Source organism: Neoarius graeffei, chromosome 14, assembly GCF_027579695.1.
Source record: "Neoarius graeffei isolate fNeoGra1 chromosome 14, fNeoGra1.pri, whole genome shotgun sequence".
Classification (NCBI taxonomy): domain Eukaryota; kingdom Metazoa; phylum Chordata; class Actinopteri; order Siluriformes; family Ariidae; genus Neoarius; species Neoarius graeffei.
In genome coordinates this window covers 37,117,770-37,138,029 of record NC_083582.1, presented here as the reverse complement: position 1 = coordinate 37,138,029, position 20,260 = coordinate 37,117,770, and the positions used below count along the sequence as shown (strand labels likewise).

Here is a 20,260-nt window from a genome sequence, read left to right as displayed (position 1 = left end):
TTTAAATTTGAGTTCAGCCAACTTACCTTTTGTTGTTGACCATCTCAACACAAAATTCTCTTGCATCATGTTGCCTAGAAAATTTAAGTTGAGATGGTCACTTTTTTTTTTTACAGTGCACATAGACACAGACAACCATTCACACTCACATTCACACCTACGGTCAACTTAGAGTCACCAGTTAACCTAACCTGCATGTCTTTGGACTGTGGGGGAAACCGGAGCACCCGGAGGAAACCCACACGGACACGGGGAGAACATGCAAACTCCACACAGAAAGGCCCTCGCCGTCCACGGGGCTCGAACCCGGACCTTCTTGCTGTGAGGCGACAGCGCTAACCACTACACCACCGTGCCGCCTCGGGTAATCATATTATTATTATTATTATTATCTGTCTAGTTCAACCAGATTATATACACAATATGACCAAAAGTATGTGGACACCTGACCATCACAGCCATATGTGGTTCTTCTCCAAACTGTTGCCACAAAGTGTTAAGCTCACAACTGTTGACCATCTTTGTATGTTGTCCCTGCTAAAAATATTCTATAGAATTCCTATAGAACAAGTTCTAAAGTAATCCTATAGAAAACTTAATGGAAATCCTGTAGAACTTTAGTACCCAAGGCCTATTGGAACACTGTAAAAAAAAAAAAGTGACCATCTCAACTTAAATTTTCTAGGCAACATGATGCAAGAGAATTTTGTGTTGAGATGGTCAACAACAAAAGGTAAGTTGGTTGAACTCAAATTTAAACACGAAAATCCTTCTTAAGTCAACAAGGATTTCTGAGTTGAAATTTGAGTTCAACCAACGTACTATTTGTTGTTGACCATCTCAACTCAAAATTCTCTTGCATCATGTTGCCTAGAAAATTCTAGTTTACTCAACCTGTCTCAATTGCTGTTGACCTAACAAGGATTTCTGAGTTTAAATTTGAGTTCAGCCAACTTACCTTTTGGTGTTGACCATCTCAACACAAAATTCTCTTGCATCATGTTGCCTAGAAAATTTAAGTTGAGATGGTCACTTTTTTTTTTAGTGATACAGCACGTGTATATATGCGTCATTGGTTTTACCAACAAGGATACCAACATGCAGCGTTGCAACAGGTTGCAGCTAGTTCTATCAACAAGGATATCTTTGATATTTGGATGTTAAAATTCTTGATAGCTCATGATATCACAATGAGAGAAAGTGTATTAGGCCGACCTGGTTTAGTTGGTTGTAAGTGAAAATTACATTTCTGAGTCAAATGATATGTAAAATCTATGTTCAATCAACACCCGCCCGTAAAATTTTTTACAGTGCAACATTTTGTGGGTCATCCGGTCAAGGTCACCAAAAAGGTCAAATGCGTTTTTGTTGTGGCTACTGCCTCAAATAGAGGCGCTCGCCACTACATCATCGTGATGTAAGAATGTAAGAGTGTAACAGTCGCGCACTGCGCATACACGTGTTCTGATTAAAATGGCCAGTGAGTGTGTACAATTCGGTTCACTGTTCGAAATAAATGGACTAGACTAAAGAAATCGCTTGCAGACATCTCACCTCATTATCCCTAGCCGCTTTATCCTGTTCTACAGGGTCGCAGGCAAGCTGGAGCCTATCCCAGCTGACTACGGGCGAAAGGCGGGGTACACCCTGGACAAGTCGCCAGGTCATCACAGGGCTGACACATAGACACAGACAACCATTCACACTCACATTCACACCTACGGTCAATTTAGAGTCACCAGTTAACCTAACCTGCATGTCTTTGGACTGTGGGGGAAACCGGAGCACCCGGAGGAAACCCACGCGGACACGGGGAGAACATGCAAACTCCGCACAGAAAGGCCCTCGCCGGCCACGGGGCTCAAACCCGGACCTTCTTGCTGTGAGGCGACAGCGCTAACCACTATACCACCGTGCCACCCCCGCTTTCAGACATGTTTATGCTTATTACAGAGGGAATGTATGTTCCACTGAGCTCTAGCGCCGGGCCATTTCCGGGAAATAAGAGTTTGGGTCATGGCGACAGCGTCTGTATGTCAGCCTCGGTTCGGAAGTTTCAGTTTCGAAAACTGTAAGAGGTAAGAGTAGAATAATGTAAAGTACAGACACTTGGTGTCTTTTACTTCAGTGATTTTTTAAATTGTTCATTTTTGGATTACGCTTCATTTTTGTGCCTACTGCCTCATAGAGTAAATATATATGCTATATTTACTGTATGGACATGGGATCAGAAAACTATTTTATTTATAAGCAGGAACCACATGGACCCATAGGGTACTTGTTTTTTGTTTTTTTTTGCGATAGCTTCTTTCATATTCATCATAAGTGCTACCAGGCGAGGATGGTTTTGCTTGGCAACACTTGTTGTCTACTGTTTTTTACATCATCAATTGCTCATGTCATGTTGGTCAAAATGCATTATGCTGATTCTCTGTTGAATAATCCCACACCACAAAACATCCAGGCATTATATCATTGCTTGAGTCATTACATGCAAAAGTGTTCAACTAGTTATCAGTCAATCATATTTTATACATTTCTAATACATTTTTTGGTAAATGTGCCTTAAATTGATGGAATCGGTCTCGAGAGAGTCTTAACTTTCATTTGTGTGACGCATCAGATCAACCATTGATCAATCAGTTCTCTACAATAGCTCAGAAGTGAATCCCATGAACCTTCATTCGGCAAGCATGTACATCGATCAGCCATAACGTTATGGGCACTGACAGGTGAAGTGAATAACACTGATTATTATTAGGGCTGTCAAACGATTAAAAAAAATTAATCGCGATTAATCTCAGAATTTCATATAGTTAACTGCGATTAATCGCATTTTTTAAAATCTATGTAAATGAATAAGGCTTTTAAAGTGAAATGTTACAATTAAAATGGTGAACACATTTTATGCTAAAAGTACTGTACTTGTTAAAAACTGCTGGGACAAGAGGAAATGGTAAGGGAGTTTATTCACTCACATACTAGGCAGTACTGAACATACAAAACACAAAATTGGATTTTGTGATGGGTTAGGGAGCTGTAGTCTCAAATATAAAACATGTATAGTAGTCACATACTACTGTGTCTCAGTTCAGACACGTGTGACAAAAGAAAATAAAAATGAAATAAAACTTCAATTGTGCTGGAGTTGTATTCAGTCACAGCCTATAGGACTTCACAGTACTGTGCAAACAAAAATAAAATTGTAGTTGGACTTCAATAAAGACATTTAGTGTCATATCACAGTGCTACAGCATACTGAAATCTCACTTTGCAAAAGTATAAGTGCATTCCAAAACCAACTCAATCACCATAGACATACGGTAAACATAGACGCCGCATTGAGCTGGTGGCCCCGTTGCTGGGATACGTCAGAGTGTCCGCCATATTGGATGTGGCAAATCTTCCCCGTAAACCAATGCAAGTAAATGGACTGAACTTCATAAAGCCCCTTTCTACAATAATATTTAACTCGATGCCTTTTATTCACCCATTAACACACACACGTATATATTTGGGAAACAAACAGGCATCAAAACAACACATATAACTTTTAATGTGATGGTTATAACTCATACATGTCAACCTTTGGTCAATCAAACCTGTATAACCAAACTCCAAAATCCGTATTTCCCTTATAAAATCCGTATAAGATGCAAATTAAAATAATTTACCTAAAATTTGAATGATAATTAACAATGATGTATCCCAGTTACTTTTTATTCAATATTAATAACAATAAACCTTCAGAATGAATACAAAGCTCCAATGTTTGACAAAAACACAAAGTGTTATCAGCGTAGTTACGAAGGAAATACTTCGTTGTTTGGAGACAGGTTTCACCGAGCGGGCTATTATGCGCAAGACTTCATATTAGCCACAAAGTCAGGAAAATCTGTTCGTAATATTACGTTATAATGACCAAATACAATGAAAAGTATTTTTCCAGTCTCACCTGTGAAAGGTAATCCCATGTGATCTCGTTTGGATGGTAAACCTGTTGGTACAGGGATGACGTATGATTCTATGTTTATGTCTATGCTCAATCACACTCTACTTTTGAAATGAAACTTCCCGTTTAACAGACCTTTCTCCATCACTCACACTTACTCTTATTGAAGCAGCGCGCGACAAGCCTCAACAGGAACTACGGATGACTCGCAGGGCCAAATTTGAATTTGCGTTAACGGCACTATTTTTTTTAATCGCGATAAATTGAGATCGCGTTAACGCGTTATTATCGCGTTAACTTCGACAGCCCTAATTATTATACAAGCAGGACACTTTTTTCGATGGAATAAAAACGTGTTCTATTCCCTTCTAGCGAGTTTCATTCATTTGGGTTGATAGCATGCAATATCGTTAGCATATCGCTTATCCTATGTGTATTACGTCACTCTACCCAATGGAGAATGAGCGTTGAATATGGTTTACGATATCGCATGGTTGTCAAGACAACATGACGTCACACATTGGAGACATAAAACTTCCTGCGCTAGCAAGTGACTGTGACAATTTGTAAACAAACATGGCTGCCAGGTTTGCTTCGTTAAATACAGAAGATTTCGAGAGAATTTTGAAAGAGAACGATGCGTTGAACACCCAAAAGGAATGTGTATGTCTTCATCTTTGACTCGTTCAATGTCATGCTCGCTGAATGGAATAGATCTGATATACCATGAAAAAAAGCCAGTCAATATTATTGAATTATCTCATTACAATAGCACCTGTCAAAGGGTGGGATATATTAGGCAGCAAGAGAATAGTCAGTTCTCAAAGTTGATGTGTTGGAAGCAGAAAAAATGGGCAAGCATAAGGATCTGAGCGACTTTGACAAGGGCCAAATTGTGATGGCGAGATGACTGGGTCTGAACATCTCCAAAATGGCACATCTTGTGGGGTGTTCCCAGTATGCAGTGGTTAGTACCTACCAAAAGTGGTCCAAGGAAGGACAACCGGTGAACCGGCGACAGTGTCATTGAGTCGCATTTATTAACAGTCGCAGTTATTAACTTTTTCAGCAGTTTGTGCTACAGTAGACCCCGAAGCCGCTGCCAGGCGCCGCTAAAACCGCCATTTAGAATTTGAGCCGCCGCTAGCCAATAATTTTGTAAGCCAATTTGAGCCGCTATCTAATAAAATTTGGCTGAGCCACTAAGAATTGTGTACATCAAATAATGGGTTTATCCACATCATGAGCTACAAGAAAAGTGACACAAACATGATCAACTGTACACACTAGTAGTAACACAATAGAGACGTATAGGCATACACTGTAGAGATTTAGAACTGATATCACAGCACAGAGAGCCACCACAAGCTTGCCGCTGTGACTACCTGTCTGGCTTCCCGCCCCTCACACCGTTACCACGATACACTGGGGAACCCGGGAACCCACCCAGAGCATCAATCGACTCCGATATCGACGAGATGGCTGCATTCTTTGCCGCTGCTGAGGGAAAGTGTAAAGGTATTTTTTTGTTTGTTTGTTTGCACGTCCAGGTTTTTCCGGGATTGTCCCGGTTTTTTTGTGGAAAATGGAAAATGTCCAGGAAAATGGAATAACCTTCCCGGGACACGTTTTGTCCTGGTTTTTTACTTCCTCACATTATCCCCCATTGAAATAAACACAAATCATTAATGTTTCTCGCAGCCACTTAACATATTAATAGTTTTCACGTAAGCGGGCATATTGTAGGCAGCTGCTTGTGTGGCCTCACCGAATGTTTGCGCACGCAGCCAGTCGCCGTTGCTAGGTGATCGTGGTCAACACAACGGCGGCCGCGCGAAATCAAAGATACTGGAATACCGTAATACCAAACAATAGGTGAGAGTTCCCTTGGTCGGTGCGCGAGTAGGCTGGCTGTCTACTTCCTATGTTCTGATTCTGATAAAGGCTGGTTCTAAAGCCTGGGCCAGTTTCATCAATAAATGAATCATTAAATAAATCATTAAATATATCAAAAAAGAATGCCTGAACACTGGCGTGAGAAATGAATACATCAGTTGTCCCAATAACATAGCACCTCTCTCTTGTGATTAAAACAAAGGATTAGGGCTATTTGGTATGATACGGTAGTCTAACTTTTAAAGTTCAGTTCTCCAGAGAAAAGGCTAAAACAACAACGAAGCAGACTGAGAGAAATTATATTGATTATATTTGTATTATTTTGATTTGGAAACGGAATGGGAGGAGAGACAGACGATGAGGGAGTCGGACAGAATGAAGTAGAAGATCCGGTACCAGTCAAAAAGAAAAAAAAATATTGTTAAAAAAATATTGGCGTCCAAATAAGATCATTCCTATATGAAATTATTTTTTGTAATAATATTTGTGGTAGTGCCCATTTAAGGGTTAAGAAGACAAAATGAATTTTAACTAAACGCCTAACTGCACCAGTTGAACTGTTTTATTTTTAAACGTGAACATTCACATACAGTAAGGCATAAGGCATCGTAGATGTGCGTGTCCGCAGCCCTCAACCCCCGCGCTCGTACGTGCGCGCAGGCGCGGCCGCCGACCGATGTGTCCCGGTTTTTTACAACTCGGATGTGGCAACCCTATTCACATACTTCGAGATTGATAAAAAAAAAAAAGTACTCCACCACTCTACTTTCATCATAGTAAGATAGCTGCCAGTCCTTCACTGGTCATTGCTAGTGAGAGTAGATAGCTAGATGCCTTCCTCGAACAATCCAGATTAGCTTATTATTAGCATTGAACTACAATCTTGCTAGATTTATATTTACAATGAAGTAAGAGACCAGGGGACCTGTGGTAATTTGCTATTTATTCCCCCCATTTGTTTGATCCGTTCGCCCGGATATATGCCACACAGTGACGTCCAGTATCAGCCATTTGTAGCCATAAACATTTTGGTGGCTGCAGCAGCCATTAAGGTTTTGGCTGAGTCAGCTAGCCAGCCAATAATTTCATCAGCCAGCCATTATCCTGAAAACAAACGGCTTCGGGGTCTATGCTACAGTGGCTCTTCTGTGGGATTGGACCATATGGGCTAGCCTTCGCGCCCCATGCGAATCAGTGAGTCTTCGACAGAGACGTTTCCTGTGGGCTTTTTTTTTCTTACTGTAAATTTGTAATTTTTTTTTCTTTTGTATAATGCAGTGCTGTAAAAGCCTTTCCTTTCTTTATAATAATGTCTGTCAACAAACTGCAGTACAAACAGGAAAGTACAGTGAAAACTCTGAATCATATCTTGCAATCAATCCCTCCAACACACAGTAATGTGGAACTTTGTAGTACTGAAATTGTTATACCACACAGAAAAAGGTGCTGCCTTGTGCATTTTCAGTCAGTGTTACCAAAATCCTCGTCACAGTTTTTATTAGGAAACACTTAGAGAGCAAACTGTTACACTGTCAACATAACTAAGCATTTTGACTATCTTGTTCAGAAACAATGGTGCAAGGACTCATCATTCTGATGGGACTGACAGTTTCACTGACATAAATACTTGCTTTTGAGACATAAACTAAGCATTCTGAGCAAGTTGCATGCTTTTGCAGGTAATCCACTGTGTTTTGCAGTTTGCACACACTGTTTCAAGAAGTGCGCTAACTTGGTGTTTCTCAATCTATGGGCCGTGGACCGGTACCGGTCCGTGAGAAGATTACCGTCGGTCCGCAAGCCTGCCTCTGCACTAGTAGTCAGTATTCATCTCATCTCATCTCATTATCTCTAGCCGCTTTATCCTTCTACAGGGTCGCAGGCAAGCTGGAGCCTATCCCAGCTGACTATGGGCGAAAGGCGGGGTACACCCTGGACAAGTCGCCAGGTCATCACAGGGCTTAGTAGTCAGTATTATAATTTCAAACTACTGGTCACTGTCAATCAGATTATGTAGAAGAGTGATTGGCTGGCTCAGCTCTCAGTGCTTTTGTCACTGTGTGTCACGTAGTGTAAGTCCCGCCCCCCCATTCTAGAATGTTAAGCGTTCCCGCCCGCGCGAGGTTGCACACTTGTACTTATTCATTCATTCTGTCCCAAGTCCAGTCATTCGCACGCACACGCTTTATGAGAGCAATATCAAGCAAGCTACTCTTGACTCTTTCTTTGGAAAGCGCCCATCTGACAGTGCAGATACACAACATGAGCCAGAGGCAAAAAAATATCGCCCATTCACTCGCAATTACGACCCTTCAGACATACAATTCGGCTTTATTTCAAGTGATAGTTGTCCCCCGAAACCAATCTGTGTTATCTGCCAAACCATGCTAAGCAACGAAGCTATGAAGCCATCCAAATTGCGCCGGCATTTGGAAACTAAACATTCGCATCTCAAGGATAAATCAGAGGATTTTTTTCAGAAGAAAACATGATGAATTGGCCACACAACTAAAGTGTTGAAAAGTAATTTGATCGAGAATGAAAAGCTAACAAAGGCATCATACATGATTTCACACCACATTTCCAAATGTCAGGCACCCTTCACAACTGGGGAGAAGCTAATTATGCCTTCGATTGTTACTGCTTGGAGTGAGGTGTTGGGTCCGGCTGCTGCAGCCAAAGTAAAAGAGATTCCTCTGTCAAATGACACGGTCTGTCATTGAATTGACGATATGGCGGCAGACATCTCATCTCATCTCATTATCTCTAGCCGCTTTATCCTGTTCCACAGGGTCGCAGGCAAGCTGGAGCCTATCCCAGCTGACTACAGGCGAAAGGCAGGGTACACCCTGGACAAGTCACCAGGTCATCACAGGGCTGACACATAGACACACAACCATTCACACTCACATTCACACCTACGGTCAATTTAGAGCCACCAGTTAACCTAACCTGCATGTCTTTGGACTGTGGGGGAAACCGGAGCACCCGGAGGAAACCCACGCGGACACGGGGAGAACATGCGAACTCCGCACAGAAAGGCCCTCGCTGGCCACGGGGCTCGAACCCGGACCTTCTTGCTGTGAGGCGACAGCGCTAACCACTACACCACCGTGCCGCCCGCGGCAGACATCGAAACGCAAATTTTAGAAAGGGCAAAGTCATCTGACTGGTTTGCCATTCAATTGGATGAGACCACGGATCTCTCTAACTTGGCTATGCTTCTGGTCTACATCAGATATGCTCATGAGGGCCGGTTTCATGAGGATTTTTTGTTTTGTAAGGTGCTTCCAGGGACCACAATCGCTGGAGAAATATTCCGTATTCTTGATGGGTACATCTCTGGGCATGGGTTGATATGGGGGCGTTGCGTCAGTGTCTGCACAGATGGGGCAGCGGCTATGACCGGCAGGCACAACGGAGTTGTTGCTCGGGTAAAAGCCATTTCACCATCAGTGCAGGCAACGCACTGTGTTATTCATCGAGAGGTACTTGCCTCTAAACGCCTGTCCACAGAGCTTCGTGAAGTTTTAAATCAAGTGGTCAAAATAGTGAACTTCATTAAGGCCAATCCGACAAATTCCTGTCTATTTACAGCTCTGTGTGATGAGATGGGTGCAGATCATGTTCATCTGCTCTTGCACTCTGAGGTTCGTTGGCTGTCATGGGGTAAAGTGGTGAACAGAGTGTACGAGTTGAGGCATGAGGTTGAGGCATTCTTGACAAATAAACAGTCCAATCTTGCCGATCACCTGCGAGATCAGTCTTGGCTTATAAAGGTTTTGACATCCTGGACCACTTCAATATGCTAAACCTGTCGATCCAAGGCCAAGTGTGTGACATTTTTCAAGCCAATGATAAAATCATGGCTTTCAAAAAGAAGCTCTCAGTCTGGACCAACAGAGTTAATAGAGGTGTGTTTGACATGTTCGGCTGTCTGTCGTCTCTGGCTGATGAAGGTGTGGATTTGGGGCAGGTGCCGGCAGTGATCGCGCAACACCTTACCGAAACACTGCGTCATTTTGATTCATACTTCCCCTCAAAATCCCATCTCATGGAAAAGCAATGGGTAAGAGATCCATTCACCAACCCAGAAACGAGCGCTCTGCCACCTGTGGTGCAGGATAAACTTCTGGAGCTTTCGTGCGATGCTGGTTTGCAGTCGAGATTTGGTCGACTTTCTCTGTCTGAATTCTGGCTGTCATGCTGTGATGAATATCCCCAGCTGAAATGAGATGGCAGTGAAAACACTGATGCCTTTCCATTCAACATACCGTACCTCTGCGAGACCGCATTTTCACATTTGACAGCCACAAAGACAAAATACCGAAACAGGCTCAACTCAGAAAACACGCTCCGAGTGGCCTTGTCACCCTGTCTTCCTCGTTTCGACCTGTTAGTGGCGAGAAAGCAGGCACATCCTTCGCATTAGGGAATGCTGACTTTTCTTTTACCAAAGCTCTGTGGGTGACTGGGCCTGTCATTTGAGGTTAAAAGTCAGCACGTAGCCTACGTTCAGTTCTCCCTTCTTCATACTGGGACTGTGTAATCAGTCAGTATTAGGGCTACAGTGGGTCTTTAGGTTTCTCGGTTTGAGGTCCCATGTTTCTGGTAGACCTTTTTATAAGTGTGTGTGTGTGTGTTATTGAGGCACTGTCTGGCAGTGCTTCAAGTTCAAAGGTGTAGTTTAAAAAAAAAAATCTAAAACACAAAAGTAAAAAAAAAATCTTGGTTTAATGGTTCTTACGCAAATGGTAATAATAATAGTCAAATTATTGGGCCTACATATCAGTATATTTATGTAATTTGGCAATAATCTCAAAGCCAAAGCACTTCTGTTAGTTTCCCTTGTTTAATAATAGTTTAGGCCTAAGCAATAATCTCATCTCATTATCTCTAGCTGCTTTATCCTGTTCTACAGGGTCGCAGGCAAGCTGGAGCCTATCCCAGCTGACTACGGGCGAAAGGCGGGGTACACCCTGGACAAGTCGCCAGGTCATCACAGGGCTGACACATAGACACAGACAACCATTCACACTCACATTCACACCTACGCTCAATTTAGAGTCACCAGTTAACCTAACCTGCATGTCTTTGGACTGTGGGGGAAACCGGAGCACCCGGAGGAAACCCACGCGGACACGGGGAGAACATGCAAACTCCACACAGAAAGGCCCTCGCCGGCCACGGGGCTCGAACCCGGACCTTCTTGCTGTGAGGCGACAGCGCTAACCACTACACCACCGTGCCGCCCTAATAATAATAATTATTATTATTATTATTATTATGGCATATCTTTGGACAGTTACTGGTCATTTGGCAATTTTCTACAATTCTGCCAATGCACTCCTGTTAGGTCTTATTTAGCCAAAATATTGTTATGCTGGTATAAGCCTGCTACTTGTAACAAGTACTACTAACAAAAATTAAATAAATAAAATAAAATAATAATAATAAACTATGTATGTATGTATGTATCTATCTATCTATCTATCTATCTATGGAGGCGCACACGATGTGTGTGTGTGTGTGGGGGGGGGGTTTCAGGGGGGCGCACAGAGGCGTAGGCCTATGCAGGGCCTTGCAGCACCAAGGCCTAACATTACTGGGCCCCAGAGCAAAGAAGTTTGAGAAACCCTGTGCTAACTGTTGTGCAAATGTTAATGATGATTCGAGAAATGCACCAAAGTGACTGAGAAAAACTATAATCTAACCCTAATTTACAATAATTATTGTTGCGTAATAACAATAAAATATAAGGTTTCATATTCACACGGCACACTTTATTAGGAACACCTTTACACATGCAATTATCAAGAGTAATGCAAAAAAAAAAAAAACACCCCAAAACCCAGATATAGGTCGAGAGCTTCAGTTACTGTTCACATCAAACATTATTTGAGTGATTTGAGTGAGTGAACCAGTCTGATCATTCTCCTCTCTCATCAACAAGACATTTCTGCCTGCAGAGCTGCTGCTGGATGTTTTTTGCTTCTCTAGAGACTCTACAAACTGTTGTGTGTTAAAATCCAAGGAGACCAGCAGTTTCTTAAGAACTCAAACTAGCCCACCTGGCAACAACAACCATGTGAGATGTGAACGTTAACCTGTGTCTGTATGATTTTTTTTGCATTGCGCTGCTGCCACATTATTGGTTGACTGGATAATGTACAGGTATTCCTATTAAAGTGGCCAGTGGGTGTATATATTAGTGTAATAGGTGAATATTTAACAGTTATTCCACGAAATCGAGTCGTACATGAGCTGATAGCTGACGAGGCGCGTAGCACCGAGTAGGCTATAAGCCATGTACGATGAGATTGAGTGGAATAACTGTTTTATTCTAGCCACATTCACTGGATTTTGAAAAAACAGAGCATTTTTATTTTTTTGCAAATTTGAGAAATAAAAACTTTATACAAAACGTCAGACAAAATCATTCTCGCTTAGAATGTAAACAAACCGGCAAAATGACAGTAGCAATTTGTGGAAAATGCGATAATAATAATTCTTGAAAAATAAAAAAAAGATACGTTCTTACCATCAAATACTTTGTGATGTATTGGCAATTTATTTTGGTTGCACCACACCAGTAGGGGATGCTCTCCTGTGTAAAAATGTATTGAGTTGTTCCAAGAAGAATAAACCAGTGTGAAAATACAGCAACCAAGTGTGCAGAAGTGTCTGTGAGAACTGACATATTGATGTTAGTATATGGTGACTTAAACAGTAAATATCTTGACGAGATATAATATACTTTAATTCAATTTTTTTGTTGCTTTTTTAATTTTTTGAGGTTTTGTTTTCAAGTACAGTTTTTATTTCATCCTCGGTTGGTTCAGCAACACGCACCGCCATTTTCTTCTTTAGGTTTTTTTTTGGTGGTTGGCAAACCAATTTAAGGGGCATTACCGCCACCGACTGGGCTGGAGTTTGGAACAGGATATTTTTATTTATTTATTTATTTATTATTTTCTTTTTTACTATATTCTTTTAGCTATTTCTGTTTCTTTTAAATACTTGATAAAAAAGTGATATTATCTGACGATGCACTCTGCCACTTTTGTTTTTCTCTACTCACGGTATATGAGCTGATAGACTAGTAGTAGAGTAGCCAATCAGAGCACGCAATTGCTCATATCCAGAGAATGTGGATAGAATAATACCGATTGCACTTCCTTCCTTCCTTCCTTCCTTCCTTCCTTCCTTCCTTCCTTCCTCAATCTCACAAATCCTATCCCATGTCCAAAAAAGTTGGGATGCTGTGTAAAATGTACATTTTAAAAAATGCGATGATTTGTAAATCATGTAAATGACATATTTTATTGAAAACAGTAAAAGACAACATATCAAATGTTGAAACTGAGAAATTTTATTCTTTTAAAGAGGAGAGGGACCATCCATCTTGTTATCAGCACACAGTTCAAAAGCCAGCATCTGTGATGGTATGAGGGTGCATTAGTGCACATGACATGGGTAGCTTGTACATCTGGGAAGGCAGCATTAATGCTGATTGATATATACAGGGTTTGTCAGAACATACGCTGCCATCCACATGATGTCTTTTCCTGGGAAGGCCTTGCTTATTTCAGCAAGACAATGCCAAACCATATTCTGTATGTATTACAGCTGCACAGCTCCATAATGAGAGTTTGGGTGCTAAACTGGCCTGCCTGCAGTCCAGACCAGTCTCCCATTGAAAACATTTGGCACATTATGAAACAAAAAATACGACAAAGGAGACTCTGAAATCCTACATCAGGCAAGAATGGGATGACAATTCACTTTCAAAACTACAGCAATTAGTTTCCTCAGTTCCCAAAAGTTTACAGTGTGTTGTTAAAAGAAGAGGTAAACATGCCCCATCCCAATTTTTATTGTAACATGTTGCTGGGATCAAATTCAAAATGAGCATTTTTTTCCCCAAACAACAATTAAAATTTCTCAGTTTCAACATTTAATATGTTGTCTCTATGTTTGTACTATTTTCAGTTACATATAGGGTTCCCATGCTTTGCAAATGATCACATTCTGTTTTTATTTATATTTTACACAGCATCCCATCTTATCTTGTTGTTCTCAATCAATATAGTTCTGAAGACAGCTCTAATTCTAACAAGCTAACACTAGCATTTAAAGGTGTTTATGGTATATACACTCTTTCTAGTTTAACACCACTATTAACCCTTTAATCCAAAACATGGGTCAAAAGTGACCCAGCTGAGTTTTTATCTTCTATATCTTTGCAATAAATTAATTCCATCATTCAGTATTCAAGGTATTCCTCAATTAACTTGTTTTTGATCATCATACATCCTTATTTTATTTTTTCCTTTCTTACTTTTTGAATAAAAACCCTTTTTGTATCACTACCCTTCTAACACACAACATGGGTCAAAAATGACCTGCATTAATTTTCCAGGTTATTTCATGTATGGCTGAGTGTTTCTATGATATACTTTTGAAATAAATTCATTTTGCCATTTACTTTTCCAAATATGCAGTAAATATCTTGTTTTTGTTTAGCACAAATCATCATTTTTATTTTTCCTTTCTTAAGTTATGAACAAGCACAGCTTTTGTAATTCTACATCAAGTTTACACACATGGGTCAGAACCAACCCGCATGCGTTTACTACAGCGTTTGGTGGGAACTGTGAATTGTGCTTGTGTCAGACATTTCACAGCTCAGCACAGCGCCCTTTGCCCATCTAATACATGTCAGTAATGTTTTTCAATTGTTCTAACATTACCTTAGAAAAAATTGATTATGTTTAGGTTACCTTGAGAGTGAGTAGATTACTTGTCAGAAAGTTACAAGTAATTACTATTAGCTACCGAGCTGTTGACATATTCTACTTTAGTTAGCTAATTTTATTGTAGTTGGCTTAGCTAACTACATAGTTAATAAATAAATAACTGGCCCCATTCACTGCTAAAGTAATTACTTGAAACAAGTTATTATTATTCTAGTATTAAGACATTTAATTTTAAAATCACACTTGGATGACCCATGTGTAGTAATCTAAAAAGTATTTTTGTTCATAAAGTAGGAAAGAAAAAATTAAATTAATGATTTGTGGGAATTAAAAACAAGATATTTAAAGAATACTTGGAATATTCAATCATAAAATAAATTGATTTCAAAAGATAGCGCAAAGAAAAACTCAGTCAGCATGAAATAACCTGGAAAATGAATGCGGGTCATTTTTGACCCATATTGTGCATTAGAAGGGGTGTGCATGTGTTTTGCATCAAAGAGTTAAAAAACTAAAAAGAAGGGGGGAAAAACACACTCGTTATCAAGAAAATTTGTAGTTAATGCTAGCAAGCCAGCTAGCTATCCAGCTAACTCACAAGTTACCGTTCAGAACAGAAAATATTTTATGGTTTATGTACTTGATATATCTGGTTAACTTTCTGGGCCATTCTTTTGTTTAACATCACTACAAAAATGCTAGTGATCAAGAACATTTCAAGCTAACAGTAGCACAGCTAGTTACTTAACAACCTAAAAAGTAATTTCTGGATATGTATGGATATGCGGTTTTCTGAGCAGTTTTCTAGTTTAAAAGAACTAATTAAAAAAAAAAAACAACAAGCAAGCAAGTTCATGTTTTGCTAACACCTTATACATAGGAACTGCACTGTCTTTTTCACTTACAAATGCGCACAACTTTTGCTAAGTAGCAAAGCTAGCAAATAGCACTCTAAGGCTGTGACTAGATAAACTAAACCACCAGCAAGTAACAAAGATAAAAAGGAAATACTTTCTTGAAAATGTGGAAATGGGGATAGTTTCTTGAAAATGCTGCTATCAAAGCTTTAACCTAGTTTCACAGTGGCACAGTCAGGATCCTCTTTTTGGACTTCTCGAGTGCCTTCAATACCATCCAGCCCCTTATGCTTCAGGACAAACTGAACAGGATGTGAGTGGACCCCTGCCTGGTCACCTGGATCTCCAGCTACCTCACCGACAGGCCGCAGTACATCAGGCTGAAGGACATCATGTCTGGCACTGTGATTAGCAGCACTGGAGCACCCCAGGGCACGGTGCTGGCCCCTCTTCTCTTCACCCTGTACACCGTGGACTTCTGCTACAACTCGGAGCTGTGTCACATTCAGAAGTTCGCCAATGACACAGCCATCGTGGGGTGTATCAGGGACGACAGAGAGGAGGAGTATAGGAGCCTGGTGAGGGACTTTGCCATTTGGTGCAATAGGAACCATCTGCAGCTCAACACCTCGAAGACCAAGGAGCTGGTCATTGACTTTGGGAGGTCCAGACCAAGGTCATGACCAGTTCTGATCGAGTGAGTCGAGCTGGAGGCTGTGGATTCCTACAAGTACCCCGGGCTGTGGCTGGACAGCAAGCTGGACTGGACTTGCAACACCAACCACCTGTACAGGAAGGTACAGAGCAGGCTGTACTTCCTGAGGCTGCGGTCTTTTAACATCTGCAGGAAACTCCTGTGGATGTTCTATCAGTCTGTGGTCGCCAGTGTCCTGTTTTACACCGTGGTGTGTTGGGGGGGCAGCACATCCAAGAAGGACACATCCAGGCTGGACAAACTGATCAGGCGGGCTGGCTCTGTGGTCGGCATGAAGCTGGACTCTCTGGTGACAGTGGCAGAGAAGAGGACTATGGACAAACTACTGAACATCATGGACGATGCTAGTCACCCTCTGCACATCGTCATCAGCAACCAGAGGAGCCTGTTCAGTGACAGAATGCTCCTTCCTAAGTGCAGGACTAACAGACTTAAAAACTCCTTTGTCCCTCACGCCATCAGACTGTACAACTCCTCTCTGGGGGGGAGGAGGGGTAACAGGAGGACAGAGGACGGGAAGGAGCAGTAGCCTAGCTTGACAAAAAGCAATACTGGACAATGTGCAATATAAATGTGCAATATAATGTGCAATACCTCTCCTGCTGGACATTTTTCCATTTTTAAAAAATATTTAAAATATATGTTAATATTTAATTTATCTAGAAGTTTTTTTCTCTATTTTCTATTCTCTGTTTATCCTGTAATGATGCTACTGGAATTTTTATTTCCCTGAGGGAACCCTCCCTAATCTAATCTATTTACATTCTCTTGTACTGTTTTGTTCTCCTTATTCCTCCCCCAGGCAAAAGATGGCTATTTTTTTCATCTATCCGAGAGGACACAATTTGGACGATTCATGAGGACAAACTACACTGGCAGCAATTGCAGACAGTAATCATCCATCCATCCATCCATCCATTATCCGTAACCGCTCATCCTGTACAGGATTGCGGGCAAGCTGGAGTCTAACCCAGCTGACCATGGGTGAGAGGCGGGGTACACCCTGGACAAGTCGCTAGATGATCGTAGGGCTGACAGACAGTAATCAGAGTTACTTTAAAATCTGCTCTAATCAGCGTTGGCAAGCTTTCTAACTTCCTTCAAAATTCTACAGAAAGTCCTCCCACTTCCCAAATCTGCTATTCTAACCTCTCCAAATCCCATTTCCTCCGAAGTCATACAAAAAAAGAAGCAGAAGAAGAAGGAAGAGAAGAAGACCGTAATAGTATCATAATCCAGAAATTTACTCAAACCCAAACTTATAGTACATGCCTGATCAAAAAACTTGGAAATGCTCTAATGGTTGACTTTGCAGGATTACCATGGTGGGTCAAACACTTGCGCAATCAGTGTTTTTTTGCTTTTTTTTTTTTTTTTTTGGTAACCCACATTCTCAAAAATGTTACGTACACTGTACTGTAACAGTGTGTGAGAATACCACAACAAATTACACCATAACCCATTTTGCATTTGCCAAAATATAAAAAAACCCTCTTATGTCTCTGTAAACTAATCATAGTATATCAAGATAAGAAAGATTAATGGTACTATTAAATGGAAGTCAGTGCTCTTACACTACATCTGTAATCAATCCATAGCTTGCTACTGGCCATTTTATGGATGACACTGAAAGTATTAAGAGGCTAAAGGAAAGACCTGAGAAGACTTCACCACTAATGAGTGGTTTGAATAAAGCCGATTTAAAATGCTCAATGTTTGCTTGCTTAAAATATTTAAGCAAGCGAAGATTTTAAATCACTTCAAATATAATTGCCTTGCTTGTGTTTTTCGTGTTGCTTTTTTCCCCCACAATTGTTTAACTTGTTATGCATCACAGAAGCCTACATGCTTCACAATCCATTGGTTTATGAATTATGCATAGTATTAATTATAGAGGATATAAAAAGGGATCCAATTTGCTTATTGCTAGTAGGCAAAGAAGTGGATACCTCACAGTCATTATTAATGAAAACAGGAAAAGAATGATCTCGTTTTTATTCATCCTACTAGCTCATAATTTTAAGATAATTACAGCATGTTCAGGAGAATATTTTATATATATATATATATATATATATAAACAATGTGGTATCAATGGGGAGAAATATTAACCTGCTCCTGAAGTAATCTGCAATGGATTTGATTTGATCCGCATCAAACAGCGGTTTCACGGTGGCACTTGCCGATGGTGATGACTGTCTAGTTGCGAGCAGCGTCCGAGAGAACTCCTTAAAGTTGTCAGCAAATGGCATGTGCTTGTCTGAAAAAGACAAATCCAGGGCCAGCACAGTCATGAATTATACTGCAAAAGAGTTCTCATTAACTTGGTATTACGTAACAACTTCCCTTCACCATCTCCTCTTTGGAAAAACCCTGGTGCCAACAATAGTTTTCTCTTAAAAGTAGACGGCCTTTCGATTTCATAAAACCGGTGAAATCTAGCTCCCTCTGAAATTTGTTCATTGTGATATACATTTGGGCGGCACGGTGGTGTAGTGGTTAGCGCTGTCGCCTCACAGCAAGAAGGTCCTGGGTTCGAGCCCCGGGGCCGGCGAGGGCCTTTCTGTGTGGAGTTTGCATGTTCTCCCCGTGTCCGCGTGGGTTTCCTCCGGGTGCTCCGGTTTCCCCCACAGTCCAAAGACATGCAGGTTAGGTTAACTGGTGACTCTAAATTGACCGTAGGTGTGAATGTGAGTGTGAATGGTTGTCTGTGTCTATGTGTCAGCCCTGTGATGACCTGGCGACTTGTCCAGGGTGTACCCCGCCTTTCGCCCGTAGTCAGCTGGGATAGGCTCCAGCTTGCCTGCGACCCTGTAGAACAGGATAAAGCGGCTAGAGATAATGAGATGAGATGATATACATTTATTTCTCATCTCATCTCATTATCTGTAGCCGCTTTATCCTGTTCTACAGGGTCGCAGGCAAGCTGGAGCCTATCCCAGCTGACTGCGGGCGAAAGGCGGGGTACACCCTGGACAAGTCGCCAGGTCATCACAGGGCTGACACATAGACACAGACAACCATTCACACTCACATTCACACCTACGCTCAATTTAGAGTCACCAGTTAACCTAACCTGCATGTCTTTGGACTGTGGGGGAAACCGGAGCACCCGGAGGAAACCCACGTGGACACGGGGAGAACATGCAAACTCCACACAGAAAGGCCTTCGCCGGCCACAGGGCTCGAACCCGGACCTTCTTGCTGTGAGGCGACAGCGCTAACCACTACACCACCGTGCCACCCCATTTATTTCTGTAATATCAAAAAAAAAAAAAAAAAGCAGGCCATTCTGTGGCTGGGAAGTTATTTAATTTGAGGGGATTCTCGAGCAAATAATGTACATGAAAGTGGTGCTAGCTGACCGCCGATATTTATTAGTTTGGTCCTGTGTTTCCTTTCCTTCGAATATAATATAACGTCTTTTCTTCTCGCTTTCCATTACTGTAGTCGGTCTTTCAGGTTTCATTCGCGTCCTCCATTTCCCTTTCCGGTTTCAAAATTGTATCCTACAATGCCTTGCACGAACGGGGAAAGCCCACCACGTCATGCATGACGTAGTGTGTTGTATTGCGTCACGGTGAAGCAAAAAATAATAGCGGCGCGCTTAGGGCCACGTGGCTCTAAATTAATTAATTGTTCTATTAAAAACAAACTAATAAAATTGGAAGTCTGTGATTCAAATTCAGTAGCTTTCAGTCCACTAAACAAAAATCGCTGGGTGTCGGGGAAAATTCTTTTTATGACCTAAACCTGAAAAATCTGAAAGGCAGTCAGTCTAGCTTTAGTGGTTACGTTACACTATACAGCCAAAGGGTTGTGGATACCTGACCCTGATACCCATAAGTGCTTTTTGAACATCACATTCCAGATTTAGTCCTCCTCTGCTATTATAATCATCTCCACTCTTCTGGGAAGGATTTCCACTAGATTTTTGATTGTGGCTGTGGGGCTTTGTGTTCATTCAGCCCAGCCGGCATTCTGATTCATCCCAAAGGTGTTCAGTGGGGATGAGGTCAGGGCTCTGTGCAGGACACTTGAGTTCTTCCACACCAACCTTGGAGCACCATGTCTTCATGAA

At 41.3% G+C, this 20,260-nt stretch overlaps 1 protein-coding gene across 1 annotated transcript in view; it reads right to left on the bottom strand.

Moving 5' to 3' along the window:
* cabcoco1 (ciliary associated calcium binding coiled-coil 1) overlaps positions 1-20,260 on the bottom strand; it is a 71,337-nt gene that overhangs the window by 14,792 nt on the left and 36,285 nt on the right. Inside the window, exon 4 of the mRNA XM_060938834.1 lies at positions 18,292-18,439. Coding sequence (XP_060794817.1) covers positions 18,292-18,439 — 148 coding nt within the window. The remainder of the gene's footprint in view (positions 1-18,291; positions 18,440-20,260) is intronic.